A 13,437-nucleotide genomic window follows, 5' to 3' on the forward strand; every position below is an offset into this window, starting at 1 on the left:
GAAACAGAGGTTGGGAGTGGGAGAAAGGCTCTTGTAGCTGCCCACTACCCCTTTATCTGTCCCTGTGGTAGGCAACCCTTAGCAGGGTCCTAATCAGGATACCAGAGCCTACAAGCGTTGAGCAGCACAGTCATGGCCAGGAATGGAGTAGTCCTGATGTTACTGCTGCACAGTGAGGCCTCATCCAGAAGCCTGGTTTCAGTTAGCCCAGAACACTTTGGAAGGGTCTGACCTGGGGCTCACAGGTTTGCTCCTTGTTCTTTAGGAAGCCTCTTCCCAACTGCCAGATGTAGAACAAACCACTTGCCTGCATGACATTGCCCCTCTAATCCAGGGATAAGCCATCCAGGGAAATGTGAAGAAGTCTGTTTTGGGAGTAGTAGCCAGAAGCATTCCCAACAGTGCAAACTCTACCTACTCCCTGCTCTAGAAAGCTGCTCTTCCTGCATGATATGCTCATCCAGGTATATTTTCCAGTTAGGTCCTTTTAACTAGATTAGATCTCTATCATTAGACTAGAAAAGCAGCTGCATTCCAGCAAGAGGTCCAGTTATGGATGTTATTTTCTGGTATGTTGGACATATCCCCAAGAACAACACTGGAGTAAAACACAGAGTAGAATGTCACACCAAGACACCACACTTCAACCCCAGCTTTTCCAAACTAAACTATGAGATCAGCCTGTGCAACCAAGGCCTGCAGCAGCAGCCTGTACCAGAGTACATGGGTGCTTCAGAATCTATTTCATCACTTTTAGTTTTGCTAACACTCCAGGAGCACAAAACCCACCAGTGTTCAGCTCAGACATCCCCAGCCCAGGAGAACAAGTACTGCTCTATCAGCAGTACTTTGGCAACTACAAATGCAACCGCAATCAAACCAGAATTTTTCAGAGGAAGGCAAAGCAGAGATGGCCACACCACTGGGAGCTGGGCACCTCTAGACAAATACCAGCCTGGCTCCCACACCTGTGCCCCCCTCCACAGTACAGGTGCAAACACAGCACACAAGCTGCAAGAGAAGCAATCTCAGGAACATGAAGAATCACCATTTGAATAGCTCAAGAAAACATGAAGATTTCACGTTTAGTTTCATCCGCACAAGCCCTAAGACAGGACCGAGTCCAGCTTTAAACCTAGTCTCCCTGTCAAAAGGGAGTTCTACAGAGCAAACATTTTACCCTACTGCAAGTGCTGCCAGAGCCTTGTTAGGCAGAACCTTGACCCCACACTCACTGGGCAGATCCACATTTCCACAGATGCTCTGCCAGTGCTAACACACCAAGGACCTCCATTCACAAGGATTTTATTTTCTTGTAACAAACAAAAATAAAATCATACACATTAGAGACATGAATACAGACAACAAATAAATTAATGTCAAATGAGAGGCTGATTGCCAAGGTGCAAATGAGTGGTGACAGTGAAAACTGCTTGGTTGGATGGGAGACTTTCAACACAACACATCATTGGCAGTGCTCTTGAAGCTTGAAAGGAAGCAGAGCCACAAAGCATGCTTCTTCAGAGGGGACAGCAGCTAGACAAGTGAGCCAACCCTGCCTCACCCTCTGGGAGGAATGTTTGGTTTGAGAAGGCAGAAACCCCAGAGCTCAATGATGTTTACCAGCTGTTAAGTAACCTCTGTATAAAGCCCCACCAACACAGAAGCTTCCAATACCAGATGCAAGGCTGCTGCTGCCACCTCACCACTACAGATAGCCTGCTGCTGGATGAGAGAGCTCTCCAACACAATGAGATCAAGAGAGAAGAGACCCCTTTGCCACAGGACAGGCAAAGATTACAGACCAACACTGCCTATAATGCATAAGGGATTAGATGGTAGCCAGGAGTACCTCCCACTTCTCACAAAAGCAAGTGTTAACTGTTCCCAGTAACTGGTTCTGACTAGGCCAAAAGTTACATATAGCTGTACCATAGCAAGGAGGAATGTTTAGCCTTGATCTGCCCTCAGTCCTCCCCCAGCCCTGCAAAATGCATTTAACACTGATAAAACAAAACACCCTATTTGAGAAGTACCCCTGGTGTCTAATACACTTCTAAATGATTCATACAAGATGCTAAGAAAAAAAAAACCAAATCAAGCAGCACCCAGAATGCCAGAATATCTGTAAGTCTGTTGTCTAGAAGGCAGGACAGTGTTGTTTTGAAGAAACAAGAGAGGAAGATTACTTGGTTCAAGCCACACCAGCTCTGGTCATTTCCACCTTTTTGAAGGAACAGTTGGAAGAGAAGCAATTCTTCCTGCCAAGCTCCATTAGATTCTGCTCCCTGCCTTTCTAATAAGAGGATCTTAGAATGGTCACTGTTCCACTTTTCCTTTAAAAAAAAATCCCAAGAATGAAATACTAAGTGTTGAACTGAGGTCACACTGGATAGTAAGGGAGTGCCACATTTAAAACCGACCCACCACATTCCCAGAGCAACTTCCTTCTGGCAGCTAACAGTCCAGTTTTCAGTCCTTGCTTATTTTCATCATTTTCTGCTGGTGTTCTGTGTATGCCAGACAGAACCACAGTCCTCCTGAGGGTACTTCAGCACTGAGCAGGACAAGACAATCAGACTACGGGTAGACAAGCCAACCTGCTTGGACACCACATGCAGTCCTGTCCCACAAAACATGGTTCAAGGTCTTACTGTGGTGTAGTGTACCAGAAAGCACATCTAGTGCAGCCTAGCAGACCAAACTAGTGCAATACCACAGACAGGATTGTTTACATTGGTTTAGTACTAGTGCAGGAGTTTTTCCAAGACTGGCTTTAGGACAGTCACAACTGTTTACTTTTCCGAGATGAAGAGCTGGAAGGGAGACTTTCCTATTTTACTGCAGCACAACAGGACAGGGAAGCAGAGCCCGCTAAAGACACCAGAAGCATTCTTCCTAGAACCCAGTAGGAGTGAGCACATTCAGATCTCGAGGTTTGATATTATGGGAACGTTGAGACTGCTTCCTCCCTTCTGTGACTGGAATGTCCATTTTGGGTGGCTTGAAGGTGACTGGATCTTCTGGCATCCTAGTAGCCTGAGCACGCATCAGCTCCATTGGGGATGGCTTCTGGGCACCCTTATAGGATTGGATGGTAAATCCTCCTGATTGAAAAAAAAACCCACACCACCAGTAAGAGCTAGGAAAACTAGCCAAGTCCTTTTTCCACTGCTGCCAGGAGTGAGCAGTGTCACTGATGCCCAACACTGCAGAAAGCCTATGCAAGACCCAGCAGCTTCATGTCATCTAAAGCCTATTCCACATCAGTGGCTGCTTACTTCCAGTTCTGGTTCCACCAGACAGCAGAGAAAGAGTAAAAAGCTGTCACCTTCACACCCTGCCCTTCCACTGCAGCTCAGTGCAAGTTATTTCTACTTTCAGATCCTTGGCATAGGTTTTACCCAACTGCTTTATATTTAGGCACAGAAATTATATGAATAGCACACATTCACAAGGTGGTCCTAGAAAGTAACAAGGCAAGCAGGATAAGGCTCCAGAAATAGCTAGCAAGTTTGCTGTGTGACAGTTCTCCCCTAGGTCTTGCAGGGCAGGAGATTTTAGAGGACATACCTGGATCATTGGTGAATTTCTGGATGGCTTTGGGCCCAAAAAAGCTCCATCTTTCAGATGGCAATTTGTCCCCACCAGCTTCCATGGCAAAGTCCGGGCCAGTGATAGAAGTAGAGGATCCCTGACTAAACCAACCCCTAGGGAAAGATCATTGATATGTATAAAACATGAGAATAAATATTTTAAGTGGCCCCACTGTGCCAGGAACTTTACATGTAGTTATCAGGGGCAATTTAAACAATCATAACAGGTTTGTTACCACCCAGGATGAAGATATGTATGCTCAAGTTCCACAAGCTTTCAACATTTGGATCTACCCAACACAAATCCACAGCAGGCTCTGAATTTCACCCCTTAGACAGTGCCTCACTGGATAAGAAGGTTATTTGTAGCAGCTCCCACCTCAGCAGCCTGTAGGAAACCAAAGGAGGCAGTGGTCTACCAGGAACAGAGTACCTGTTTTTATGCTTGGGAGAGGAGTGGGGAGTGCTGCTTGGAGTGGACTGCGCAGAAGAAGTCTGTTTGTCATCTTTTGTCATCTCTCCACTCTGCATTTTTAGCTTCTGTTAGAGGAGGCAAGAGAAACACAGAAGCTTTTTAGAGGTTAACAGAGGTTAAATGCAAGACATAAGGAACAGCCAGTTTTAGTGTCAAAACTGGGCAATTGTTTATATCACAGGTGATAAAGGATTTAAGTGTCACTTCACCTACAGCTAAACCCAGCATTACAATACTTGCATACACCCCTTAAGCTTCTTTGCACATCAGATATAAGCATTTTGGAAGTCCACTATGCTCAAGATATCCTCCAGGCTAGACAAAGTAAAATAACACCTACAGCTCACTCTGCAATTCAGAGTCACTACCCAGCAGTAACGCACTGCTTTAATACCAGCATTCATAGGGAGGTTGCAGATGTAGCAGAGCTAGCTTACACATCAGTTCAGCTACCTGGTGACAAGTCTAAATGCCACAGCAACCATTTGTCTCCAGCGCTTTTCAGAGCAAAGCTTTCAGTCCCACAAGTTCTCTAATGAAGGTGAGACCAGACTTCATACAGAAGGTACAAGGTCTAGGAGTACTAGACCCTGATAAGTAATCCACATACAATAGGATGGAAACACTGCTCTAGAACACCGAGATGAACTGCATTTGAAGAGTATACCTGGTCATAAAATAAACAGGAACTGGGTGTATGTGAACCAGGTTATTACAAGTCAGACAGTACAAACTGAACTTTGAAAAAGTCACTTGAAGGGCAGTTACAGTTCAAACACCAACTACACAGGCACCTCAATGTTTTCCTGTGGCTATCCAAGCCACACTAATGCAATTCACGAACACTGTTACTGAAACTTTGACCTTGTGGGACTACACTTGAGTCCACTATTAAACTCCAACTGCAAGATTACTGTGGGCAACTGAGCTGATCAGAAATATGTTGATTCAAGACCTTTCTCTTTATTGCCAGTGAGAGGCAAGCCCAATTTCATCTGCTAACTTCCACATCAGAAATGCACAATTTGCAAGTTCTCTTGGGACAAACAGTTACAACAGTCAACTAGAGGGCACTATTCAAAGGTACAGCAAGAAACTAGATTCTGTGTAGGGATGTCCCCACTTGGAAAGATGACTGTGATAGTCTGACATGACTGTGGAATATGACAGATTTCAGAAAAAACTTTAAAAACTACAAAGGCTAACACTAACTTTACAATAGCAGTGTGTAACCTTTTTTACACAATGATCTAAAAGCCTTCAGAAGCAGCAGTTTAAGGAGAGTCCTGGCAACATGCTCCAAAAGTTACGTCACCAGACAGGTGTTAAACTAGTACACAATCTACACAGAGAAAGCCAATGCAAAACAAGCCTTACGTGGACTGCCTCAGCCACTCGGTGATACTTGGTCTCTTCAGTAGTGAGGCCTTTGTGGGGAGTGTAGCCAGCATCTCTCAGCCCAGCCTGTTGCTCAAAGCGCTGAATGCTCTCCTGAGTCTGCTCTGGAATGGACAAGCACATATTCACACAGAAATGCCACCACAAGCAGTTCTAGCAAACAAAGGCAACTTATGCAACCAAATGCAAGACGCTTTTCATCATTCATACCTACATGTTGTGATGAGTAGACAGAGGCAGCAAGATGAAGCTAAGGAGATACTCTGACATGAAAACTGTCCAGAGTCAGATGAGCAGTGATTTGTCCCAAATCACCAGATGTATTACAAATGTAACACCTATAATTAAACCCATCACGCCCAAGAAGCTGCATCACTCCTAATTACAACCTTCTAGATCTAGGAGACCACAATAAGCTGGACATTTTAAGTGGCCCTCTAGATTCAAGGGAGTTTTTTTGGCCAACAAAAAATGAAGTCTTCTGAAGGACTGCCCACACTAGCTAATCTGACAATCACAGCCTTGCAGAACAGGTGGTAAAGATTCCCAGTGATTCTAGATTAGGTAAAATAAGCTATTTCAGCTAAATACAGAGCCAGCATCTAATACACTGATATCAACTTCAGTTCTGAAAAATATAAGCACTTCCACTCCACACACTACCAGCATAAGATGCTCACTCCCTAGTGGAACTAAGAAAAAAGTCAAAAGGAATTAGAGCACAGAAAGACACTGGGAAAAACCCAATATCATCTTTAAAACAGATAACACTTTCCACATTAATGCTAAGGTGATTTGCAGGGATAGTGCACTGTATAGAGGAGAAATCTAGAGGACCTTTGTCTGTTTATTTCCAACTTGTGACTGAATGTTCTTCCTGGCAGGTGTAGGTTGGGGCTCCTGACTTCTTACTGCACAAGAACATTTTGAGGACATCATGGTTTTAACTAGATTAGCATTTTATCATCAGACTAGAACAGGAACTGCTTTCCAGAAGAAAGTCCATATTCCTGACGTTATTTTCTGATGTGTTGGTTATTTTTGAGCCAAGACTGAAATAAGTGTAAATGTATAGCTATTCCACAATGCTGGTCTGAAGATCTAGAAGCCTTTGGAAGCACTGCTTGGAGGAAAAGATGAAGCTCAGATCCCAGCAGCTAAAAGAAGAGGCAGCATGGACAGATTAACACAACAATAATTCCTCATTTGTAAATGGGCATGTCTTCTCTGCAAACATAATTGACCCAATTTGATTTTAAAGTATCATGATTTATGAGGTTTGGGTTTTTTTCTGAAGTAAATGTTAGTTAGTAAGACAGCTGCTGCTACTATTAACTAACATAAATGCCATCAAGTGCTCCATTAGCACAGTATGTCAGCTCTCCACACTGCTTTGGTTAATTTTAGAGCTTTACCCATCATTCAGAAATAGCAAATTAATAAGAGTAGCAGCAGCTGCCTCTGCAGTCCAGCAACAAGGTGGCATGGACTGCAGTGTCCTATCAGCAAGCAGATAATGTACCCTGCACTCCTCCCTCATCACCCACCTCCAGCACCTGGAAACACAGAGGCAGTAAGTGTGGCCTATTCCCTAGTTCCTTGCTTCCTTCTAGAAGCATCCTCCAAAAAAACTTCATACAGCTCAAGAGCAGAGTCAGTCTGAACCCACAAGCTGTCCAGGAACTCTGGTAGTTACCTTGAGGCATTGCCAAGCCAGAACATGCTCATGTGCCCACACACCATTAGCCACTACATTAGAGGTGAGAGTTCTTACTTGTAATGAGAGAGTTCATGATGATGTGAGTGGCCTTGGCCTTCACCACAGGTACCTTGTTCACACTTTCAGTGGATGATGAAGGAGTTATGACAGGTGCACTCATGTTAGCATCCCCTTCCTCAACCTGTGGGGAAGAAGCAGGGTACAGTTTAAAATGAGAAAGTAATTCAGCACCTTGCCAGGAAACATCTCTAACTACCCAAATGATACACAAGGCCAAGCTGCTCTAGCAGTTAGCCTGCTTCCATTCCATGGAAGAAACCCACATGCTGTTCTCACTACAGCAGGAATATTTAGAGCTTGAACCTTATAATTCTTAGCAATGAACAAGCAACTTGCATCCAACATTTGCAAACCTACCAGGCTTAGAGCTAACAAGTTGTTAGTCTAAGTACAAAAAGGTCAAAAGGAAGGAAACCTGAACATATCTACTCCCATTCTCATAACTGCAAACTGGACTTCAAGGTCAATTGGGCAAGAGTACCCTTGCACAGACAGCTCAGAAACACAAACTATTTACAGAACAGCAGTCACACAGATTAGAGGCTAGTGTTTAGATCTTGTTTTCCCCTCCTCATTCCTTATATCAGTTTTTTGCTCAGTGTATCTAGTGGTCATAGCTCTACCACTGATCACGAGACCCTCGCAGACCAAGAACCAGACAACAAATGCTAGAAAACAAGAAATCTTGTGAAAATTAGACTTCCTCCCCTTAACGCATGAGTTACTATTCCCTGACTGGACATTTTGCTTTTTGTGCCAAACCACACCTTCAGATTTTCTTCCACAAGAAAGATTTTAAAACAAAATGAGGTGAAAAGGACAAGTTAAGCTCAAAGGGATGCGGGGTTATTTACTTCCATTCAACAACATTTATCTTCACTTCAAACTTAGAAAACAGGCTCTAAATTTAGAAAGAGCTCATCCTGCACTCAAAGCATCCCCACAGTCATTTCATAGAACAGTTTGGGTTGGAAGAGACCTTCAACGACCATCTAGTCCAGCCCCCAGGCTGCAGGCAGGGACATCTTTCACTAGATCAGGTTGCTGAAAGCCTTGTCCCACCTGACATTGAACACTTCCAGGGATGGGGCATCCACAGCATCTCCAGGCAACCTGTTCCAGCGCCTCACCACCCTCACGGTAAAGAATTTACACCCAGCCTAAATCTACCCTTCTGCTCTAGTTTAATTACACCCGGTTACAGCTCGCACCTTTTTTTACCCACAAACGCCTCCCATAAGCGAGGAGACCCCCAGAACACCCCCATCCCAACCACACTCCGGTGCTCCCACCGCAGCAAAGCCCGTCTCTTGTCCCCAGCACCTCCCGGGGCCCAGCCGGCCTCCGCTGCGGCGGGCAGCTCACCCGGTGCCGTGCACCAGCCAGGCAGGAGGGCTGCAGGGGCACACGGGAGGCGCGGCCCGGGCCTGGGCCGGGGCCACGGCGGCAACCGGCCGGCCCCTACCTTCGAGAGCTCCTGGTACTTGCGCTCCGGGATGACCGGCTGCTTCCAGAGGACGTTGGCGCACAGGTCGGCGGGCGGCGGCGTCATGGGCGCCGTGTCCTCCAGGGCGTCGTCGTAGCTGAAGGCCCTCCGCGGCACGCCGATGGGCAGCGACATCTTGGCCGGGCGGGCCCCGCCGCCCTGCTCCAGCGCTGCGAACGGAGAGGGCAGGGCTCAGCGCCGCCGCGGCCTACCGGGTCGGCGGGGAGCGCGGGGAGGGGAGCTTACCGGGAGCGTCCGGCTGCCGCGAGCTCATGGCGGCGGCGCTGCGGCTCGGCTGAGGCCAGCGAGGCTGGGCGAGGGGCGGCGGACCGGCCGGCGACATAGCGGAGACCGCGGGGGGGGACGAGCCGCCGCCGCCGCCGCCGCTGCCGCTAGAGGGGAGACGCGCTACGGCCGCGGGGGCGGTCTTATAGTCGCGCGGCTCTCGCGAGAGTTGGCGGCAGCGCGCGGGGCACGCTGGGAGGTGTAGTTCGGGCCGGGCGGAGGGGGCGGGGCCGGGCGGAGGGGGCGGGGCCGAGCGATTCCCGGGACGAGGCGGGTTGGGGGCGGCGGGCCCGGGGCGGCAGGGTTTGGGGGGTGGGTGGGCATCGCTGCCCGCCGCGCTCCGTCCCCGCCACGTCTCACTGGCGTGGGGCGTTCCTGCCAGAGCAGCGCTGCCCGACGCTGCCCGCCGTGGCACACCCGCCGCCTGCTCCTGCCCGCTCCAATCCCCCGCCCGACTGGGCACCGGCTCTGCCAGCGAAACGTGTCGGCCCGCTGGAGGGGTGCCCAGCCCACCCGTGACCCCGGCAGCGGGGTCGGGAGTCCCTTGCCACCCTGCTGCAACCGCCCGCAGGGCCGCGGAGGCCGGCCATGGTGGCTCCCAGGAAGGCCCCGCTGCCGCTGCCGCCACAGAACCCGGCCCAGGGCAGGGATGCGATGTGCCACCAGGAAAGATTGAGGACAAACGAGTCCCGTGGGCAGCGGGTGCAACTCCTGGGCCCGTGGGCACCTGCTGTGCTGGGTGCCAAGCTGCTGGGCAGGTGTGGGGCCAGTCAGAGCACTGGTCGGGGCGGTCCTGCAGCCTTCCTCCATCCCCACCATCCCTCCGTGTCCCCCTCCTTCCCTCCACCTCTCCATCCACCCACCCACCCATCCATCCACCCATCCATCCATCCATCCACCCACCCACCCATCCATCCACCCACCCATCCATCCACTCACCCACCCACCCATCCATCCACCCACCCACCCATCCACTCACCCACCCATCCACTCACCCACCCATCCATCCATCCATCCACCCATCCATCCATCCACCCACCCACCCACCCACCCATCCATCCACCCACCCATCTCTCCCTCTGCCCCCACCCGCGGTCGGAGCGGCCCCTTTAAGCGCGGCGGTGACGTCAGGGGCGGGCACAGCTGGCCTGGCCCGCCGCCCGTGGGCACAGCTGGCGGGGGGGGGGGGGAGTGGGGGGGGGGAGGCACAGCTGCACCGCGGCCGCGCGCTGCCGCTGCCGGTGCCGCATGGCTCTGCCCGGCGCCCTCCGGGACCTGACGCTGGCCCTGGGGGCCGCCGTGGCCGCCGTCGGTTCCCTCCTCTTCATCGCCTGGAAGATCTACTTCCGCGGCACCGGCACCGGCACCGACTGGGACGGCTGGTGGGAGCAGGAGCTGCGGGAGCTACGGGACCGAACCCCCCCCGGTGACACGGTAAGGTGGGGGGGGGGGGGAAGGACCCTCGCCGGGACCCCCAGCCCATCGCAGGGCAGGAAGGGCATAGGGTCGGGATCTCCCCGGGAGCCCCTATACCGGGAGCCCCTTAGCGGGATCCCCCCGATCCCAACGGGGCAGGGGATCGGGATCCCTCCCGGTTCCTCATACTCCCGAGACGGTCAAGCTGGGGAAGGGGCAGGGGGTCGGGATCGCCCCTGTGATGACCAGGCTGGGGAAGGCTCTGGATGGCCGGCGGGGATCCCTCTGAGCACGTGGGGCTGGGGAAGGGGGCGCGGGGTCAGGATCCCTCTGGGTTCTCGCACCAGGAGCCCCCAGAGTGGGTCAGACTGGATTCCCCGGGATATTCCGCAGCATGACAGCCCTTGGGGACCCTGCTGCAGCCCATCCTGCTGGGGAAGGGGTCCCCGGTCTCAACCACCACTGGAGCCCACTGGGCTGGAGAAAGCGGGGTACAGGGGCTGGGGGGGAGGGGGGGGTTGGCAGGACCCCTTGCTCCGGGCTCATCCCTCAACCAGCCGCCCAAGCACGGGGCTGAGGGTCCTAGGATCAGCCCCCACCCACCCCGTGCCCCTCTGTGCCCCCACAGCTGGACTGGCGGCAGGTGCTGGTGCTGGGGCTGGACGGGGCAGGGAAAAGCAGCGTCCTGCACTACATCTGTAGCCAGACAGCCAGGGATCACATCGCACCCACCCACGGCTTCAACTCTGCCCAGCTCTCTGTCGAGGGGCTGGAGATGGACCTGCTGGAGGGTAAGGGTGGCCTGGCCCCAATGTGTCCCCCAGGGCTGAGCCTGCATGGCTCGGAGGGTACCCCCCACCTGCCAGCACCAGGCTGGGGCTTCAGAGCATCCCGAGCGGCAGGAGGTCTGGTCCCCTGGGGTGCTGCGGGGGAGCAGCAGCCCCGCTCACCTCCGTGCCGGTGCCTGATCCTGCCCACCTCCCGCAGTGGGAGGCAGCCAGAACCTGCGAGCGTACTGGCCCCACTACCTGAGCCAGGCCCACGTGCTGGTGTTCGTGGTGGACTCGGTGGACAGGTCGCGCCTGCTGACAGCGCGCCAGGAGCTGCACACGCTGCTAGCCGCGGAGCCCCAGCTGCCTCTGGTCGTGCTGGCTAACAAGCAGGTGGGTGTCCATCCATGTGTCTGTCTGTCCCAGCTACCTCTGGGACTGTTTGCAGCAAAACTGTCCCTCCCCAGGGCCCCGAGCAGAAATTCTGATACCCAAAATCCACCCACTCTTGCAAAATCTGATTTCTCAGGGCCTGTCTCCTCCAGTCTTCATCAGGAGGTGCAGCTACTGTTACCAGCGCCCTGGCTAAAGAGTTTCAGGAGAGCACCCAGGCAGCAGCCTGCAAAATCCCCAAGGGGAAATACATTCCCCAGGCAGGCAAACAAGCGCATGCCTGGTGCTGCTTCCTGTCAGCTTGCGCCAAAGCGACTCCAATGCAAGAGCGAGGCAGCCCTGCCTGCGCACGATCCCTGCCAGGACCACACAGGCAGGGCAGGGCTCCTGCCAACCGGCAGCGCGGCTGCCGGCACCGCTCCCTTCCTGAGCAGCCACCTCTCTCCCTCGCAGGACAAGAGTGATGCCCTGAGCACGGCAGAGCTGCGGGAGGAGCTGGCCCTGCACATGCTCAGCAGGCAACGGGAGCTCTTCCTCCTGCCCACCAGCGCAACCTGGGCCAGCCTGAGCACCGCCACCAGTGTCCTCCATGTGAAGAACCTGCTGGTCACCCTGCTCTCCCAGCCCTGAGCCTGTGTGGGGGGCGGACAGGCTCCCACCCCCGGCGCAGTTCTTCTTTGGGGTCTGTGGCGTGAAGATGAAGGCAGCTGGGTGGGTGCTGCTGGAGCTGACTCGCTGGTAGCAGGCTGCCAGTCCTGGGGTGTTTGCTGCACCCCACAATGTTTGGGGTTGAGCTGTGGCACAGCTGCCCTCAGGGAACACAAGCAGCAGGTTCTCCTCTCTGCCATGTGGAGAGAGCAGCCACCTCCCCCAGTTCAGGGATGAAATCTCCCTTGGGATGGAGGCACAAGCACAGCTCTTACCTCCTGGTGAGCAGAAACATGCAGCACAGGGCAGGGCCTCACACCTTCATGGCAGCCCTGCAGGATATTAAATGAATGCGGCTGAACAAGTGAGGTAGCCCTCTTACCCACCTGCATGGACAAGTCATCCCAGGAGATGGGCTCTCCTTCCTGAAAAATACAAGGAGTTACTGCTGGCGCAGCCCTGCACCTCAGCCCTGCCTGTACGACACACACCAGTAGGAATAACGAGCTCAGGCTGTCCCTCACTGCGGCTGAGCGCAGCTCTCAAGTTCCCCAACTCTGTATTTAAAGCCCTGTTTAAGAGAGATGAAAGCAGGTACTGGGCAGCCCTGCACTGCCTCTCCACCCTGAACAGGGATAAAGATGGGCTGTTTGGTAGGACCTGTACTCAGCAGGCATTTGCCCCCCATCTGGTCTCCCTCCCTCTCAGCTGCCCCAGGGAGAAGCAGAAGGAGCCAGGCTTGGGGACCACAGAAAGCCCTGCCTACAGGCAGGAGGCTGCTGGGTCAGGCCACAGGGCACTGGGTCCTGGAAAACCGATCATGGAAGCTGGGGAGCACATCGGGGAAAGGGAGTACGTGCTGGCTGGTCTTCGCTGCAAAACCTTTGTACAGTCGCTTCTTCCTTTTGTCAATAAAAGAGGCTGATCACTCTGTGCTGCCCTCCAGCTCCTTGGCAGGGAAGGGACCCCCAGCCCAGTCTCCCAAGCTGCAGGCAGGAAGGTCACTCGTGGGGAAGGAAGCAGCACATGGCCCCACCTCAACCTCTGCTACCAACAGGGAAATCAGCAAAGGCCCAAGCACTGCCTGCACCCCACAGGCCCCCAGCCCTGTTGCTGCAGAAGGTAACATGCGCCTGATGCCCACGTCCCGTGGGTTGACACCGGGATCTCTCCGACACGGGACTGCGCCA

At 52.8% G+C, this 13,437-nt stretch overlaps 2 protein-coding genes across 2 annotated transcripts; one reads left to right on the forward strand and one right to left on the reverse strand.

Moving 5' to 3' along the window:
• Positions 1-1,130: 1,130 nt before the first annotated feature.
• KIAA1191 (KIAA1191 ortholog) lies at positions 1,131-9,113 on the reverse strand. The gene is made up of 7 exons (XM_075056997.1): positions 8,982-9,113; positions 8,715-8,905; positions 7,244-7,370; positions 5,449-5,573; positions 4,030-4,136; positions 3,574-3,710; positions 1,131-3,107 (listed from the first exon to the last, which is right to left on the reverse strand). The coding sequence occupies exons 1-7, from the start codon at positions 9,076-9,078 to the stop codon at positions 2,899-2,901; spliced, it is 993 nt and encodes a 330-aa protein (XP_074913098.1). The 5' UTR covers positions 9,079-9,113; the 3' UTR covers positions 1,131-2,898.
• A 1,152-nt stretch (positions 9,114-10,265) lies between these two features.
• Positions 10,266-13,255, forward strand: ARL10 (ARF like GTPase 10). The gene is made up of 4 exons (XM_075056511.1): positions 10,266-10,454; positions 11,065-11,227; positions 11,424-11,599; positions 12,053-13,255. The coding sequence occupies exons 1-4, from the start codon at positions 10,269-10,271 to the stop codon at positions 12,227-12,229; spliced, it is 702 nt and encodes a 233-aa protein (XP_074912612.1). The 5' UTR covers positions 10,266-10,268; the 3' UTR covers positions 12,230-13,255.
• The last annotated feature ends 182 nt before the right edge of the window (positions 13,256-13,437 follow it).

This window comes from Buteo buteo, chromosome 24, assembly GCF_964188355.1.
Source record: "Buteo buteo chromosome 24, bButBut1.hap1.1, whole genome shotgun sequence".
NCBI classification, from domain to species: domain Eukaryota; kingdom Metazoa; phylum Chordata; class Aves; order Accipitriformes; family Accipitridae; genus Buteo; species Buteo buteo.

Bases quoted from the DNA above. Each gene is read 5' to 3' on its own strand.
- ARL10 (XM_075056511.1), top strand. From the start codon at position 10,269: ATGGCTCTGCCCGGCGCCCTCCGGGACCTGACGCTGGCCCTGGGGGCC. The intron at 10,455-11,064 runs GTAAGGTGGGGG...GTGCCCCCACAG, and splicing joins GAACCCCCCCCGGTGACACG to CTGGACTGGCGGCAGGTGCT. The intron at 11,600-12,052 runs GTGGGTGTCCAT...TCTCCCTCGCAG, and splicing joins TCGTGCTGGCTAACAAGCAG to GACAAGAGTGATGCCCTGAG.
- KIAA1191 (XM_075056997.1), bottom strand. From the start codon at position 9,078: ATGTCGCCGGCCGGTCCGCCGCCCCTCGCCCAGCCTCGCTGGCCTCAG. The intron at 8,906-8,981 runs GTAAGCTCCCCT...CTCCGTTCGCAG, and splicing joins GCGGCAGCCGGACGCTCCCG to CGCTGGAGCAGGGCGGCGGG. The intron at 7,371-8,714 runs GTAGGGGCCGGC...TCTTCCCCACAG, and splicing joins AGTACCAGGAGCTCTCGAAG to GTTGAGGAAGGGGATGCTAA.